This window comes from Haplochromis burtoni, unplaced genomic scaffold (genome assembly GCF_018398535.1).
Source record: "Haplochromis burtoni strain Fernald_Lab_line unplaced genomic scaffold, NCSU_Asbu1 Contig_10, whole genome shotgun sequence".
Taxonomy (NCBI): Eukaryota; Metazoa; Chordata; class Actinopteri; order Cichliformes; family Cichlidae; genus Haplochromis; species Haplochromis burtoni.
This window is the reverse complement of record NW_024582371.1, coordinates 789306-807857: the sequence shown is the minus strand read 5'-3', so window position 1 is coordinate 807857 and position 18552 is coordinate 789306. Positions and strand designations below refer to the sequence as shown.

The window sequence follows — 18552 nt, the reverse complement described above, 5'->3', positions numbered from 1 at the left end:
AATCTGGTAATTCTTTGTTTTTACATTCATTGGGCCCCAATGTGCCCAAATATCAAAGAGAAATCAAAAATGCATGCCGTGGGAGAGTTCAGGTCTTAGGAGGTTAAAGGATCACTTCATCAAAACCTTTTGTAACTGCTCATCACAAACCAGTAAAGTCAAAAGGAATTTAATACATGCTACTGAAAGCTCAACACAAGCTCAACAAATCACCACAAACAATTGTTTAGTTCCCCCATATGCCACCAAGACAGCTCCAACCCTCAGGGCGTAGACACGTGAGCTGTGGCAGATGTCTGGATCCTGTAGGTGGTGGAGAGACACCTCTGTGTGGATCAGGCTTTACATCTTAGGCTCTTCCTTCCTCAAACTGTTCCTGAGTAATTTATGTTTCTCTCTTCCTACCAGCAGGGAGTTTCCGTTCCATGAGGACTTTCCCATCGATTACTCAAAAATAAATGTTTTGCATGTTACTTTTTACTTTTTTCTAAAGTAATGCACTAATGTACTTAATTGAAAAAATTGTTACATTACTTTTGCATAACATGGCCTGAAATTCCTTGTCCCATGATTACCAGTGAACAATGTAAACCTTAAGCTACAGTCCCACACACTGACACAAATACCTATGCTAATTTAGACACATATGATCTTTATTTTATACGTATATGTTTGAACACAGAGCTGACAACACAAAGCAAAGTCAGAGTCAGTGGCCTGACAACTGCTTGCTTGTTGTTACTTTGCTGACTGGGGCAGTGTACACAGGTAAAACATGCCTGAAAATGCCCATAGAGAGCAGTGCAGAGGTCCTTTGATTTACCCAATGAGGACAGTTAACTATGAGAAAACAATTTCATTAATCTGTCAGCACAGACGTCAGACCACGCTTCTAAAGGCTTTTATAATCTTGACAAGAAGAACATTGTGAGAGGGAAAGCTGAATAACTGAAACTTTTGACATGAAAATGGCCAGATCCTGAGTTATTAATATATTACAGACAGTAACAGCGACAGCTTTGATTGTAAAAAGGAGCATCTGGTATTAAAATGATTTTATGCTTTTTCACAGAGTATTTATATGTTTTATTAAAAGAAGTGGCATTTGCATTATGTTTCATTCTGTTTTAGACTCACAACACCTCAATGATTTACAGCCACTCTCTTTTGACTCAGTAATCAGTGTTCACTATGAAAGATACCTTGGTTCAAATTCCAAAATACAGGTGTTTCAAAAGCAATGAGTGTAAAGCAGTCCAAAAATTTCTAAGCTTTTCTGTTTCTACACAACAAAAGAAATTGGAGGAATTTCAAATGAACACTGAACCATTCACCTGTGCAAAATGAATATTTAGTCATTTCAAATTATTTGGCACTGCCCTTTCCAATGCCTGGAGAGAAGAAAATGTTAACTACTTGGTAAGAGTGAAGTTTGGATTGTGCTAAAATTACATTTATATTGACTAAAACTCAGTCAGAGGTTGTAGTCACCCCTGTGGCTACAATGCTGAGGCAAGCCATGCACTAAGATTGACCTAGTAAACTGTATAAGTTTTACAGAAAGTGATAGAACAACAGGGGTTAAAGGGAAGCCAGTGTCTTCTTTTCATTAGCATTAGTAAATATACTAGTATTTAAAGTACTTATATAACGTATACATTTTTCTCATAGATTTGAGAGTTAAATAACAGTAGGCATTTTTGTACCATTACATAAAGGTAGAAAATTATCAGCAGCATGGTGGCACGTGCTCATAGCAAGAAGGTCCTGAGATCAATTCCACCATCAGGTCGGGGTCTTTCTGTGTGGAGTTTGCATGTTCTCCCCATGTTTGCATGGGTTCTCCCCGGGTACTCCGGCATGCACTTAGTCGGGATAGGTTAATTGGAAACACTAAATTGCCCAAAGGAGTGAATGTGAGTCCAATTGGTTGCCTCTGTCTATGTGTTAGCCCTGTGACAGACTGGCGACCTGTCCAGGGTGTACCTCTCGCCCGAAGGCAGCTGGGATAGGCTCCAGCTGATTTGCGCGAGTGTATTTGAAGAAACTTGACTGATGATTGTGTCTTCAAGTAATTGCTGTCAATAGCTGCTACTGTTGGCATACTTGTCAATTGGTCTTACTGGTATCCAAATGCCTCCAAAAAATATCCATAGGAACTAAAACAGTTTTGTACCAGGTTATTCCAATATTGTTAACTTGGAAAACTTGTTAACATGGGAATCTGTGGGAAGTTACTCACTTTCGGAGCCAGCCTTAGACTGGGTGCTCCAGGAAGTGCAAGTTTTGGCACTTCAGCATTTCTTTGTTTTTGAGATCAGTAGTTTTCATTTTAGGTACACAGATGAGGATCTCAGATGAATCAAGAACACAAGATGCCCCTGCAGTTAATTTGAATAAGGCCAGGATATTCTATTAGCTGAAAGCCATTCCATGTGACAAGCTCATCTGAAATGGGAATGATGTTTTTGGCTTGTTTCACACGTTGTTTCATTATTTCCTAGAAGGTAAACCCTGTAAATGAATGTGTCCAAATTTCTGATTGTAACTGAATGTTCAATGGCCCCACATATAATTGCTTCTTTATCTGAATCTGTAACACCTTGAGAACAAACCGGTTCCCTGGAACCATTACATGAAAGAGGAAAAATTCCTTAATGTGGAATTACAGCCAGAACATCACTTCACTTAGTGAAGTGTTCAAATCTGTGTCAGTATCTCCCTTAAAAACCTAACATCACTCAACCCCCAGCTGATATCACCAAGCAGCCTAACCTCCCCTCTGTTATCGCTACACATGGTCAACCACCTGCCGCTTTATATTAACAACAACTCTTTGCTATATTAAAAATTCAGTCAGCCTTGTAATAGTTTTTTCACATCTGAGATCATCATCATTTCACCCTAGCCTGGCTTTATCTCATTCTTACCCATCACCTCTGCAGATCTGTGTTTCCCCTCCTTAATGGGTCTCTACTGACCCCCTAAGCTCCACTCACCTTATCCCCTGCTGCCTCACACTCCCTGCAGTTCCAGCCTCAACCTAACCCTATTTGTTGTTTCCCCGCAGACATTTTCATTAAGATGATGTCAGGATAAACTCAAACTCATTCTGCATTATGTTTACTCATGGAGATACTGGCCAGAACATCTCTCTCCTCTGCTCTGATCTCAGTGTGGATCCATTTGAATAAATACAAATGATTGGGATGAGGGGGCGGGGATCAAATGGGGAAAAAAAGATAAGACTTTCACATGGCAGAGGTAATTATTGGCTACGTTCAATGGAAAAAACAAGTTGTTAAATTTTGCATGAAATGCGATTTAAATACAGGGGTCAAAGCCTTGGCTCCATGTGCGTCCTTAGAGGGACGAATCATTTCAAATCAGTACAAAGTTCATTTGAGCAATCACCTTTATTCTGTGATGAAACATTTCTATATTGATGGCACTGATCTCTGTCAGGATAACAGTTCCTCCTTACACATAGCTTGGGGGTACCTTACAAAATGATATGAATCACACACAATGCCCTTTTCAGTAACCAGTTCTAAATTTAGTTGGATAGCTTTGGGAGGTAGCACTTTCCAGCACTAAATTAGGGAATATCTTTTGGAAGGATTTGTTGTAGTTTCTGAAATAATAGGGACGGTCTCTTTGGATCTCCTTAAGCAGGGTAAATCACACATCAGTGTACTTCCTCAAAATTTGAATGTAAAAATGTGAGGTCATAACTATCATTAGATAACACACTTAGAAGTCACTTCAGTGATTTAAAAAAAAAGAAAAGTACTCCCAGGAGACTAAAAATCAGTGGCAGATAATATTATGTTTATTTTATTTTTTATTAATATTTTATGCAACACTTTAATCTTTCTTATTAGTTAATTGTTGTATTTGAACTTTATCTGGTTTGTGCATAGTGTTGACTGCTGGAAGACTGTTGCCAGCCATCAATATGGGATTTTCTAACATCATTACATTCTCTTTCACATACAGATACTGCAGTATTTGAAAGTTTAAGGTAAATAGCGTATTAGTGTATGTAGTTTAGAGTATTTCACTAAACTACTAACTAAACAATTAACCCAGTTCTGCTGTTAAATATTTATATACATGTAGCAACCCGGCTTTAACTAAAGCAACCATCTGTTTTAGTTCAGCATATATATCTAGCGTCTAAATTCAGCAAGCAGAAGCATCTTTTAATCAAACAAAATATGTATTTATCTTCAACGTACAGCTACCAGTTGGAGAAGAGCAGTGAGCAGTAACAAATACTGACAATCAATGTCTTTAGACTACTTGCATGAACACCAAGATGAAAATAAACAATGAGTAAAATTGATATTTAATGAAACAAAATGTAACGTCTTCAACAAATATCTCACCCTCTAGTTCACAAGTAAATCTAAGAGTATTTCCAGAAGAAACATAAAAGTGCTCATAAGATGAGGAGCTTATTATCTCATTTGTTGCAGCCCCTGTCAAATAAGTACACCACAATATTATGAATAGTTCAACACCGTAACACAACACTTGTGGAATAGTTAATAAAAGTGCACAGTCTAAGTGTTTTTATTTATATAAATATATTTATATGATCTTGTGAAGAACAATTATAACCGTTTGATTAGTTTGAAAAACTTTAATTGGCAAATAAATCCAATCAGAAGATAAAAATGATGCTATGTTTTCTGTGCTACTTTTTCCATCAGTTCAAAAAAGGCAAAACAGATTTTTCTTCTGATTGGGTGAGCAAGACGCCTACATGGGTGGTCTGAGCCAATAGCTAAAGCCAGCCGAGATTAGGATTGTGACTGTGAACAAGCTGGCATGCTGACTGGTACTTAGCTCAAAGCAGATCCTCACAATGCCCACTGGCTTGGCTGCAGTCTTCTCAATGCTTCTGAGCTGTGATTCAGAATGCTAGTCAGCCAAATGCTTTAAAGCCATGCACACCAGCAATATCTTGAAGCTAGAAGCTAAGTGGTGCGGGTTCAAGCCATTGCTCAAAGTGTTAACATTTCACCCCTATCCAGAAAGTCATTCAGCATAGTAGGTAAACCAGATTTTCACAGGTTCTACTACACCTTGTAGAACTGACTCTAGCAGCAATAACTGGAAATAATTGTTTTCTGTATGACTTATTAGTTTCAAGTATCAGTCTATCAGATCATTGCGGAGTAATTTTGGCCACTCCTCTTTCAGATGTTGCTTCAGTTCCTTATTAGGATTTGTGGCACACTAGCCCTAAAGTCCCATCACAGCTTTCCAGCTGCGTTACGGTCTGGACTTTGACTGGACCATTGCAAAACAGTGGTCCCTCGTTTATTGCAGAAGTTACGCTCTAAAAATAACCTGCGATAGGTGACATCCGCCAAGTAGCCAGCTTTAGCTTTATTTTTTACAATTATTATAGATGTTTTAAGGCTGTAAAACCCCTCACTACACACTTAGTGAGTGACTATAGACATTTCTAAGACAGGCATGAACATTTTCACACTTTACTCTCTTGTTTAAACACTCTCAAAGTTCAAACCTTCGTAGAAAAATAAGTCCAGTATTATCGAATGAAGCAAAGATCAAACCCTGTTTTCAGGTCCAGAACATGGGAATAGAGCGCTGCGAGTGAATTCATCATTAATTAATCAATGCTACAGAAGTAGAGGAAGCAAGAAGAATGATTTGCGTGAAGTTTGACTTATCTGACTGTTTTGTTTCACTTAATGTGCCTTATAATCGGCGTGCCTTATGGTCCGAAAAATGCGGTAACTTCTACCTTCCTTTACCATGTCCAGAAGTCCAACTTTTTGTGCGATGGTTAGCATCTTCCTCTGCCTTTCCTTTGGCGGTGCAAAACGTTTTGTCAACATTGTTGTGTTTGTTCGGGAGAAAGCTTGCAAACATACAGTTTGAGCCGCGTTATAGCAAGGGACCGCTGTACCTTAATTCTTTGCATCCACTCATGGAAGGACTGTGGCATCGTGTTAACACACACTAAATGCTACTTACCCTCATAATTACTATAGAAGCAGGACTATATGGAGTCCTTTATAACAAAGCTGCATTTGACGCTGGTTTTTCAGAACACAGAAGACATTTTCATAGAATATGACTACCTGACTATTAGGTGTAAAAAAAAAAAAAAGAAAGAAACCCAACACAGGGGTCATAAGCCAGACCTGACAGGAACCCAGAGCTAAAGCAAATAACAACCAAAGATAGACAATTGTTAGGTACTTACTTTAAGATGAGCAGGGAAAAGTAAAGCAAGAGTTGTTTGCAGTAAATATATGTGATTACTTCTCTTCAGGCTCTGTTCAATAAGCAGTGAGTCATAAAAAGTCAAAACTGTTTAAAAGAGTAAAATCATTAAAAATATAGGCCTGGAGTGTTTTGCCAATTAAAACCAATTTTTTACACAAGGTTTGTGGAGCTAACAATGTGTGTATTTAACATTAAGAGCAGTGCGTTCATGCTGTGTAATTATCCAAGCTCTCTTGTGCACACAGAGCATTACTGAGCTGTCGTGCAGCAGGTTTTCTTAGGTCGCTCCTGCTGTGATAGCAAAGTTGGATCACGGAGGGTTATAACAGGGCATTTGGCTACAGAGTGGGCTAGTCATGTTAAAACGCCACAGTTGGAAATGTTAATGGTTCATTTCACTTTTTAACCCACACACTTTGCCTTTCTTGAACACTGACAAGCCTCAATAGAGTTTTCTGTAATCATTCTTTTCTGAGTGATACAGCGGAATAAATCAAGCATGGAGAATGAGTTCTCCTACAAGGACTTTTAACAGACATGATATTTAATTTGTCACCCCTTAGTGCTGTCGGGAACAGCAGAGGCAAATTGCAGCCAACTGCCAAGTTTCGTGGTGACACCTTGATTGTCACCAACATTACGCCCAGCGTGTGCTTAGCTGGTTACTGTCTGAGGACTCAACAGGGGGTCATTTTCGTTAGTTTGATGGGAATTGTACAGATCTTGACCAGCATTTAAGTGAAGTCATATGTCAGCAGAGGCAGCAGCTTTAAACTGGCAGCCCAATAGTTTGTTGCTAATCTAGAGTAGGGATGTCAAACTCAGCCCATTTTGATCTTCAATGGGCTGGACCAGTCAAGCTGCTCTTTCTGTCAATGAAAAAAAGCTTAACTACATATTTAGTTAAGATGTCTTAATATAAGAAAATGTCATTTCAATAGTATTCCTGCAAAAGGCTAACGGGGTATTGTCGTCACCCACCAGGTGGGTAGGCGGTTGGTGTGTATCTTCTAAATTTCTAGGACAAGTCTGAATCTCGGTGACCTCAACCTCAAGGTCAGAGTACGTTTTCTGGAATTATTGTGAAAGTGATAACTTGAAAAGAGGACAATGTGGGATGTAGGTGTATCTACTAGGAGAATGGGAGGTAGCAGTGGTTGTCAGTATTTTTCTACATTATAAAACATTTTATGTATCAGGACAACTCTTTAGGTTTAAACTTTATGAAATCAATGTGTTAAAAAAAGGTCTGCTAGCCCATTGCCCAGACTGTGCTGTAATGATAAAAAAGAAGGCTTTTTGATTTTTTTTCTTTTTGTTTTGTTTTTTTGTGGATCCATTGTGAAAAATCAACATTTCTATCATACTACTGCTATATTTTTGATCAGGGAGTGACAAGTATTCACCACTCAGCACTCCTCTCACAATCAAGGCTGGTGGACCCTTTGCAACTTTGAATCCAGGCTGCATATCACGCCAGGTTGTTAACTTTTGGCCCACCTTGTTAGAGCTTTTGTTCTGCACTGCAAGCACAAACAGTCATGAAGCAGTTTTCACACGAAGTAGGCTTTCGGAGCGGAATAAAGATCCTTTTATTGTTAGATTTTAAATGAAGTCATAATTGTAGCTAATGTTCATATACACGTGACTCCTTCCACGCTATTTGCAAGCTAACAAGCTAGCTAACACAGAACTCAACATTGGAGACTGTTTCTGTTCAAAGAGCTTAATTTGCATAGTAATTTTGGTTTTTGAATCCACACACAAGCAAAGATGCGGACTCAGACACCGAACAAAGGCTTCAGAAAGCCAGTGAACCAAAATGAGGTGTGTAACCTCAGCCTGTGCTGAGCCAATGTTTTGAAAAAGAAAAGTGATGGAGCTGTAAAGACAAATTGAATTTTCATATGTAGCTAGTTATATCGCAGGAGGCTTGGCTGTAGGTAAAGTATACTTGCTGACTGACGAGCTTTCATTTATTCTTTTTAAATGAAACTTTCTACAGAATTGTTGTGAAACAGGCAAACGACAGCATTAAAGAGATATTACTGTTTTATAGCAAGATGATTTTTACTTAAATAAATGTTACAGCTGCCATAATCAGACCTCGGAGGTTCCCTTGAGTTGGCTGTAATTACAGTACATCATTGTGTTTTAAAGTCAAATAAACTTTGTTATGCAGTGCCCGCAAGCTGCACGTGGACCAAACCTACCCCACACCCAGTCCTGATATAAATGATGATGAGTTATTTACATCAGGATTATCTAAAATGGTAGTGGGCCTGGCAAGATAGCCTCACATACGTAAAGGCTTTTATTTCTGTTACATACTGAAGGCCAAAAAAATACAATATTGCTATATATACAAGCATGAATCATTATTGAGCTTTGAAACAGTCCAGCTGATACAAAAAGGAATGCAAAATTTAAAAATAAAAATATCTGCTCTGTGCTTTTCTTAATGATTTGGGCTGTATTTCAAAATCCTCGCTCGGCAGATGGTTTGCCAGTTGGCATCACTTTTTATTAAGAGAATTAAATCATTCTTTCTGACACACACCATATCATTTTACTCAGTTGATCTTGGCCAGCTGATGTCTACATGGGTCTTGTCTACTTAAGTAATAAACAGAAAGATTCTTCCACATCAGGGTAAAAGAAGCTAAAATTCATTGAGTATATGTAGAGAAATAAGTAGTCACATGCTCCTGAAATGAGTAAGAGGTGCAACTAAATAGTGCTGATTACATTTTATTGAGGTGCCTGGAACATTTCCTGATGCAATTTTACAACCATAGCACGCTTTTAAAGAAAACAAAATTAATGTATTGTTAGATTTTGAAAGAAGTCCTAATTTTAACAAGTGCTTGGGGACTTGCGGGGGAGAGAAAAGAAGTACAGTAAAAGAACAACATTGCCATCTAGCGGTCTCTTTGGGTGGTTACTGAAACCAACAACTGCAAACTTATTAAGAACTTTACTCTCAGTCACAAGAGCACGCCAGTCAGATTTATTGGAGTTTTTTTTATGTTTATATAGATATTATGATATTTTATATTTATATAGATATTATGATATTTTACAATAATTCAAGTATTGTATTCAAATAACTTTAAGAGGTTTACTTTTCTCAATTATTGAAATTATAGGCTATGTAAAATGATCTTATATTTAGATACAGCCAGAATATTATACAGCATTTGTTATACAGTTTTTATTGGTGCAAATTAAAGTACACGTGAACTGTGAACAAACACACTTTACTCATTTTTATTTACTTGCTGATTCCAGACATTAAAAAATAAGAGACTAAATTTTTAATTTTAGTCTCTTATTATTTTTTTTATTTTACATTGCATTATTGCTGCTCATACTGGCACAATGGTTAGCACTGTTCCACAGGTGTGAATGTGAGTGCAAATGATTGTCTGTCTCTGTGTTTTAGCCCTGCAACAGACTGGGGACCTATCTAGGGTGTACCCTGCCTCTCGCCCTGTGGTAGCTGGGATAGTCCACCCGAACTGGGAATCCTGAATAATGTCCATCCATCCATTCTCCTCATTCACTGCAGACCCTGATACAGATAAGCAGAAGAGAGTGGATGGATGGATGGACATTGCATTATTCAGGATTCCCAGTTTGGGTGGACTATTCCAGCTGGCATTGGGCGAGAGGTGGTCTGTCGCAGGAACAACAGACAACAACTCACACCTATGGGCAATTAAGAATCCCAAGTAAAACAAACCCAACAAACGCAAGGCCTTGGAACGGAAGAAGAAACCGGGGGAACCCAAGAAGAAAAGCAAAAAAAGATAGACCACAGCCATATGGTGGATTCAACCTCAGGAACTTCTTGCTGTGCAGTAACAGTGCTAATCATCATGGCACCATTGTTCCAAGAACCAACAGGCCGGAGCTTCTCAATCAGATTTAAGTCCAGACTTTGACTACTAAACTCCAAAACCTCCATTTTGTCTTGGTTTTGTTAGATTATAATATTATTTTATGCCATGTTATACCCCTAACTAAAGATTGTGAATTATTATGTAGTTTTAGTTTGCATTATTCTCCTGAATTAGAAGAAGCTGATAACTATTGCATTCGTTAAACTGATTTGCATTACATTAGACTGCTGATTCATTGTGGATGAATGATATTGTTTTATGATGTTATAAGAAATACTGTTTGCAGAAAGTCATCGCCTTATTTGTCTGATTAGAAGAGAACAGAACATGCTGGAGTTTTCTGCCCCAACTCAGCAGGAGCAGATAAACGGGGAGCCAAGGTCGTGGCTTAGGCGTCGTGTGAGAGAAAAGCATGTGAATGTTTAGGCTTTTATGATAAGGTGGGAGAACCAGAGGCTATAAGAGTTTGAGCAATGCTCCACCATTTTGAGATCTGAGGCTGTCTGCATACGGTGTCCATCTCCCATGCGTGTGTTCATTAAAATCATCGTTTGACTTAACCCGGCCGGACCAGTGTTGTTATTGTGGTTTTTTCTCTTGTCTCCATCCCCAATATTTTGAACCTTAACAGTTTGTTTTGTTCTTTTCATTCAGAGGTGGACCTGCTGGTATGTTTCAGATGATTGTCCTGTTGCATAATCCAATGGCTGGACATTTTCCTTCAGGATTTTCTGGTAGAGAGCAGAATTCATGGTTCCATCAATTACAGGAAGTTGTCAAGTAGTCTTGGGGATCATTGTTTTTTGGCAAATGTGAGATCGGTCTTTGTGTTCTCTTTGGTCAGCATCACTTTTTCTCCTTGGAACTCTCCCATGGATTCCACTTTTGCCCAGTGGCTTTCTTGAACCTCAATTGCCTTTACAGAGACAAGTGAGGCTTATAGTTGTTAAGATGTTGTTCTGGGTTCTTTTGTGACCTCATCGATGATTTGTCAATGCGAGTAAATTTGTAGGCCGATCACTCCTGGAAAGGTTCACCACTTGTCCAAATTTCCTCCATTTGTGGATAATGGCTCTCACTGTGGTTGCCTGGAGTCTCAAAGTCTTAGATTTGGCTTTGTAACCCTTTCCAGACTGATAGATGTCAGTGAGTTTGTTTTTTTATTTGTTCTTGAGTTTCTTGAGATTGCTTTTACCCAACTCAATACAAAATCCAATTTTGTATTTACTCATGTAAACATGAGTGAATAAGCTGTCACTGATGATATCTAGTAGCTATTCATCTGATCCATTTCCATCTTTTTTGCATACTCCACTACCACCTGTCTACATTTATCTTCTTAACACCTACCCAACACCTCTTCATCACCTCTTTTCCCTTCACGTAGACCTCCATTAGAGTCCACTCCAATCATGAGTCTCTCAAGCCTGGGGACACTCTCTGCCACTTCATCCAGCTTACTCCTGAATTCATCTTTCTCTTTAACTGAAATACAATTTGTGGGGCACTGATAACATGCGACATCAAACCTTCAATTTCCAGCTTTAAAATCATGATTCTGTGTGATACTCTCTTCACCTCCACATCACTATTCACATAATCTTACTTCAAGATTGCCCCTATTTTATGCCGCTTCTTATCTACGTCATGGTAGAACTGTTTAAATCCACCTCCAACGCTCCTGGGCTTGCTTCTTTCTGCCTAGTCTCTCTACACACAATATATCTGCCTTCCTTTGCTCTCTCCCTTCACCTGTCATACTCCCCCCATTTAACGTCCCCGTTCTCAACTCTGAACTGCCTTTCTTCTCTCTCGCTGTTTCCAAGCATGCCTTCCTCCTCTCCTCGTGCTTTGTCATCACTCAACAGTGGCACAGTTTCTACCAGCACTGGAGGTGTTTGTTGTTCACCCAGGCTGATCCAATATGTAAATCCTATTCTTGATGATCCTAATGTTTAATTTTGCAAAGAAATTTAATTTAGAAGGAGGGTCCCGCTCTTCGTGACACAACCCTCCCTATTTATTGTGATCAACATTACGCCTATCTGGCTTGTGGCCCCTCCATAGCAGGGTGTTCAACCTAAACCTAACATTGGGATGATTATTTCCTCAGTTAATACACTTTTGTAATTTTCTTTTCATTTATTTTTGGATTTTTTTTTCAGTTTAGTTTTTCTTATTTGGAAATGTTTAGGTTTTATTGATTTTATTTTTTTTACAATATATGCTATATTATTCAGGTGTAATATTTAACATGTCCAGAGCAGGAATTATTATATATATTCTAATTACATGTGCACCAAAGTTGCCTCTGACTAGTTGATTTGATTGTTCATTTTTATGCAAAACTGACTGTTAGTTTTTGCAAGTATGCAATAGTTTCAATTGTGGTTTGTTTGGTTTATTCATGCCTTGATTTCAGTTAATTTATTAACTACAGTTTGTTTTAACATGTCTATTGCATTTATTTTTTAGTTTTTAAGTTTTGGTTGGTGGCCTATAGAAACTGTCAGCGGTTGTCACTGCTGACAACCGCATCTCTAACCTTAATCCTAACTATAACCCTCGGCAATCAGAATCTGGAATTGTTTTTATTTTTTTTATTTATTTAGTTTTATTTAATGTAATTTTTTTCCAAAAGCATCCAAAATACATGCTTAGGGTAGCATTAGCATTCATGATGACTTAGACATCAGAGGGTTAAAGATATCATTAGAACTGAGATTTCAATTAATTACCCACTAGCCTGGTGATGAATTATTCGCATTGAAAAAATATAATTAAAAAGAAAGCTTTTTTCCCTTATTTGGGCTACACTACTCTTAGACCTGTAATACTGATGAACACTCAGTATTAGAGTAACAAACTCATGCCTACCTGTTGAAAGTATCAATGAAAGCTAAGCTTTGTAATGAGCATGGATGAGGTCACATTTAATTTGACACACCCAGACACTAAATCAAACCACCAGCAGAGGGAGACAAAGACTGTGGTTTGTTTGAATCCGAACCATGTAATGGACTATTTGCAATCGTGGCCGTTTATGTAATTTACACTGATCTATAGCTCTCTACACCTAGTCCCAGTCTAGAAGAAAAATTCAATAATTATCTCATATAGACAAAGTTTATGGTCTAGGACTCGACTTCATTTGTGTTGGAGAGAAGGGTTAGGTTTGTTAATAGGATAAGAAGAAGTCTAAATTGTACCCTACATGTTGCCGTTTAACAGCAGAGATAGGGTCCAGGCTCCACAACAGTAAACTGTAGTGGTAAGGAAGATGGGCAGGCATTATGTTGGATTCTCAAGCAATCAAAAGCACCAGTATTTTTGTGTAAAAGGACAGGCATTTTTACTTCTGCCTACAATTGGAAAATGTCAACCTTAGCCAAGTCTACCACCATTTACACAGCAAAGAGCAAACATTTAAGTATCTTATATTTGTTAAAGTCTGAAAGGTTCATAAAAACGTGGCACACTAAACAAGTCATTTTGAAGACAGGCTAAAGCTTCGTGTACTTTCATTGATTTAAGGCCTCAAAACATCCATCTATTCTCCTCTGCTTTTCCTTATCACGGTGCCTATCCCTGCTACCATAAGGCGAGAGGCAGGTAAATCCTGGACAGGTCACCAGTGCCTGGGCTGGCCTCAATAGTTATCTTCTGGGTTTCATTGTGCATATATTGTACCCACTTCCCACAGCAGGTCAAACAACAGAGAAGAGGACAAAAATGTTTCAACAGCAAGAGTGCTTTGTTCCATTTTTATTTGTTTTAGTACAACAGTTCAAGTCAACTAGTCACTGTATCTATTGAGATGCCAAAGTGTGTATTGCTCTTCTGCATTCCATGTGTAGAACCCTAATCAGTAATGTTCAAGATGACATCCATCTCCATATCTGGCATGTTAATTCACAGCTATACAGCAAGAAGTCATGTGCTTTGAGGACAACCCCGTGTTTTTACAAAAGCAAAGAATCTGCAGCAGCACGAAACATGATTTGCAGGAGCAAACAAGCAGAATCTGGGTAGCAAAGCTGCACTAAACACTTGTATGTATAACAGCCGATGCCAAAAATCAAACCTTGTGCTACTTTGAGATTTTTTTATTTTATTTATTTTTTTAATTTAATTTTTCTTTTTTTAAATACACAGTAAGTGCCGAGAACAGGTGTGGTTCACAGGGACATTTTCAAAACGCACTATGAAATCTGTAGGAATAAAGACCTATGCATAGAAACATGCTTCCTCAAAAAGGGTATGTTACACACTGCTAATTTTCAAAAAGGGCAGAAGCTGCACTGACAAGCTACATAATCAGATGAATTAGACAAGAGGGGGAGGGCAGGATGATCCACATGTAAAACCAGCGCAAATACACTTAGCAGAAGAATTGATATCTTCACAAAGTGAAACTTGTATTTACTTCAAAAAGGTGGGCAGTGAACACAACAAAAATACTGACTGAACAAAAAATAAATCAATCTTTGGATACGTAAAAAACCCTATACAATCCCCCGTTTGTAACCTTCAGTCTTCCGAAGTGCCTTCTTCCGAGTTGGGGTCTTTGGTCTCCTTGTTCTTTCGCACCTCTTCCAACTTCTTGTCCTGTTAAACAGTACAAAATTAACATCTTAATAGTACTACATCATGTCCATACAGTCAAAAGAAATTATTGACCTTCTCTTTGAATTTCTCATTCATCGCTGCCATAATTGCTGTGCGGTTCTCTTTGTTAGCCTCCATCTTCTGGTTGAGCTTCTCCTCTGCCATCTTGCTGAAGTTGTTGTTCTCTTCCATGGCTTTCTGTTGCACTTCTTTTTCATGCTCACGCTTCTCAGCTAAGTGCTTCAGAACCTCAGCTTCATGGTTCTAGGAAAGGATGGTTAAAAATACATAAGATGCTTGAAATAGCCCACCAGATTTGAATTATTCCAACCCATGCAAAATATGTCATCTTTTTACCTTGCGTCTCTCCTCTGCAGCATCCAGCTTCCTCTGAATCTCCTCCAGTGAGACATCCTTCTTCTTGGGAGGAGACAGTGGAAAGTCACCCTTGGCATCAGGGGCAGGAGTAGCCAGGATGACCTCAAAAGCCTGACCGGAAGCCCGCTTGTCGAGCTCCTTAACCTGGATATCTGAACTCATCCAAGGAAAAAAATTAATTTAAAAACATGTTTAAATACTTCAAGGCACAGTGAAAAAAATAATAATTAAATAATATAGTGCATTAAAGTGTAAGACATAGTTCACCTTCAGCGGATGCCATCTTCAGAGACTGCTTCAGGTCAATTTAACTAAAGGAAGGAAACATCAGAGAGTCATGTTAGCAGATGATTTTAAAATTACTGACGTCTAGTGGATGATTTACACCATTATCACAGAAATCATCCAAGATTAAAACCGGTCTCACTGGCGACGCCCTGTGGCAACACGCAAAACTGCAAGCAACCACCGCCCATCAATCCACACACACATAAAGAAAAAAAAGGGGGGGAAAAAAATGGTACTGGCATTCAGGGCGGTCATGTTGTACACGCACCATTGTTTATCTCCAGATATGAGGAAGCAGTGACATTCTGATTAAGCCACCCGCAATCGAGCCACTTCAGGAATGAGGAGGGCTTTTCAATAGCCTGCCCATCAGTGAGGGCTGTTAATGACACAAGTCACAGTTAGCTGAAACAAAAGGCTGTGATCGGGCTGGGTAACGGCAGGCAGTGGGGGAGTGCAGACAGGGCCTGGACTCGGCCTTTGCTAGAAGGCAAATATGCACCAAGAAAAATGAGAATAGTGAGCGATGAGGATATCTGGGAGGAAATGATCATCAGGGAGCACCTGTTCCTTGCACCATGTGTTGGAGCAGCGGGAGGGGAACACAGACACACATCTACACACGTAACACAACAGCCGACTGAACAGGCATCTTGTCTAATAAAATTGCAGGGAAAAAAAATAAAAGAGTAATTCCTCTTAAATGTGAGAAACATCTGTCATTCCGTTTAGTCAAGTCGTAATGATGAGTGAATGATGAACCATGACCAAATTCAGCTGGGCTTATTCAATGAAAAGACCCCTCCCCTAATAATTCAAAAAGGCTATCAGCTAGCTAAGTGTGGCGTTAGAAAGCAGCATGAAAAAAGAAAAGGAAAAAAAAAAAACAAAACACCTACTTGGACACAATCTAATCTGGGTGAGGTTTAATTTAAAAAGCCCACACCTTGGTATCCATTGTGACACCCACTGTTGCCATTTTATAGAACTTCTCACTGAATGAGCACAAATGTGCCATTCTGCCAATAACATTACCATAATTCATGTAAATTTCTTGTTTCTGTGAGGCTGCTGGTGTCATTAGCTCAAAGCTTTAACAAGCACCCTCAAACAAAGGCGCTTTTGGCAGCACAGTGACGAGCAGCTGCAAACAAAGAGGAGCCGAAGGCAGGTCACTGCCATGAAAAAAAAAAAAAAGAAAAATCTCGAATAAAGATTTTCTCACAGGCGGCATAAATCGGTGAATAAGTAATTCGTAAATGTCTCTGCAGCCCACAAGTTTCACGAACATAAAAAAAAGAAGTCTTCAAAGTCCACCCTCATCGCTGTCGGTGCCAACTGTGCCAGTGTCGCCTACCATACAATAGGCTAACAGCCCGCCAAGCAGCAGACAAAAAGAGCAACAACAATAGGCGTTTCTGTCTCATTTTGTCCCTGAAATGTTACAAAATGAATGCAAATGCCCACGAGGGCGAAAACATCCACAAAAAACCCCGCTTGTCACGTTAGTTTCTCACGTGCTGCCTTAACATAAGCGACAAACAACGAAAAACGTTGAAAGAAAATTGAACATACTGTCGAAAAATTACCGACTCCACTCAAGGATTAACCTCGTGTTGCCCTCATCTCCTCATAACGTTTAAAATTCAGACATATTCCTACTTACAGACGACAAAAATAAATCCTGTGGACTTTCTCGGTTATAGAGATGCTGTCAGTCACACCCACCTTCAACAACCTCCGGATGCTGTGCTCTGCTCTCACAGAATTTACCGCGAGCCCTCTGCGCGAGCTTACCAAGCGCGCACATAAATGGACCAAAGCAAGTGCCGTCACGCCGTTTGCTGGCCACTCATTGGCTTACCCCCGCTCTCCTGGGTGCTTCTGGCGATTGTAGTTTTTTATGGCTGACAGTAGACATTGTGTTACAGTTGTGTTATCGTTAAATATATAACAATTTAATGCACATTTTTGCTTCATTAAACTAACCATGTGAAGCAACAGTCCATAGTAGTGTACTCGAAACATTATAATACCAATATTTACAGGATCATTCCCCTAATAGTGATTTTCACCATGGCTCCACCCATTTATTTAAATACGATAGCCTGCTGAATGTAAATTAAAAGCCCGTTCCTCTCTCGCTCTCAAAATAAAATTTTTTTTTTTTTAAAGTTTGCTTTTCACCTAACAGAGTAATTCATGTCTAAAAGGGTTTTTTGTATTTGTTTTCAGTTTGTTTGCTTTTTTTTGAGGGGTGGGGGGTCAAATTGATTTTGGAAGCTAGTTGTGGTTCAGCATACATTTGTGGGAAGTGCTAGTGTTTTTGTTTGGAAAACAAAACAAAAACATAAAATCAGGTATTCATTCAACCAAATATACACATTTTGATACATGTAATGTTTCTGGAAAACCTATATGGAGAAACACAGTTTGTACCGGCCCTGAAACATATATAGTAGAGATTTAGTTGTCTTTCTTCTTCTAGTCATTATTTGCTAACCCATTCAATACCCTGTGAATTTCAGTGTAATCTGAAATGCACTTCCTGAGAAATGTAACTACGCATCATGTCTATGCAGCCAGCAATAACTAATTGACTCACTGTGTACCACCATTCCCCCCTTACCAGTTTCCAGGTACTTATTCTGCAACCATTTTTCAAATTGATCAGAAGAGAACAGATCAACTTAAATAGAGACCGCCAACTAGTGTTTTGGCAGCATAACTGCACAACCACACAGACACACTATGCATGTGTACAAATACTGGCAACAGCAATGGCCACTTGCACATGCTACATCATAGGCTCTACATTTATCCACTACACAGGTCTATATTAAACGTAATTATGACCCTGCCCATACATATAAAAACAGTACATTTGAAAACAATTTTAAAAAACTAAATAAAAAGCCACCACTCCACTTGACTACTGTTTGTTAACTTTTAAATCACAATTTGGACTGTGAGAATAAACACCACCCTTGCCCCCTTCATTCATCAAATACCTGCAAACTAAAGACTTTATGTTAGCGCTCCATCTAACAATATCCACAGGTTACTAACACATGGTAGTAAATGTATGCTGGTATAAGCCTAG

At 38.8% G+C, this 18552-nt stretch overlaps 1 protein-coding gene across 2 annotated transcripts; it reads right to left on the bottom strand.

Moving 5' to 3' along the window:
• Window positions 1–13925: 13925 nt before the first annotated feature.
• LOC102305998 (stathmin) lies at window positions 13926–17272 on the bottom strand. 2 transcript variants are annotated; one of them, XM_005927962.2, is made up of 5 exons: window positions 17178–17272; window positions 15429–15472; window positions 15141–15313; window positions 14856–15047; window positions 13926–14783 (listed from the first exon to the last, which is right to left on the bottom strand). In XM_005927962.2, exons 2-5 carry the CDS (start codon window positions 15442–15444, stop codon window positions 14706–14708), a joined length of 459 nt encoding a protein of 152 aa, XP_005928024.1. In that variant the 5' UTR covers window positions 15445–15472; window positions 17178–17272; the 3' UTR covers window positions 13926–14705. The 2 variants fall into 2 exon arrangements, with proteins under 2 accessions (XP_005928024.1, XP_005928026.1); XM_005927964.3 differs by having other exon boundaries at window positions 17116–17233.
• Window positions 17273–18552: the final 1280 nt, after the last annotated feature.

Bases quoted from the DNA above. Each gene is read 5' to 3' on its own strand.
- LOC102305998 (XM_005927962.2), bottom strand. The intron at 15,048-15,140 runs GTAAAAAGATGA...ATCCTTTCCTAG, and splicing joins CTGCAGAGGAGAGACGCAAG to AACCATGAAGCTGAGGTTCT. The intron at 14,784-14,855 runs GTCAATAATTTC...ACTGTTTAACAG, and splicing joins ATGAGAAATTCAAAGAGAAG to GACAAGAAGTTGGAAGAGGT.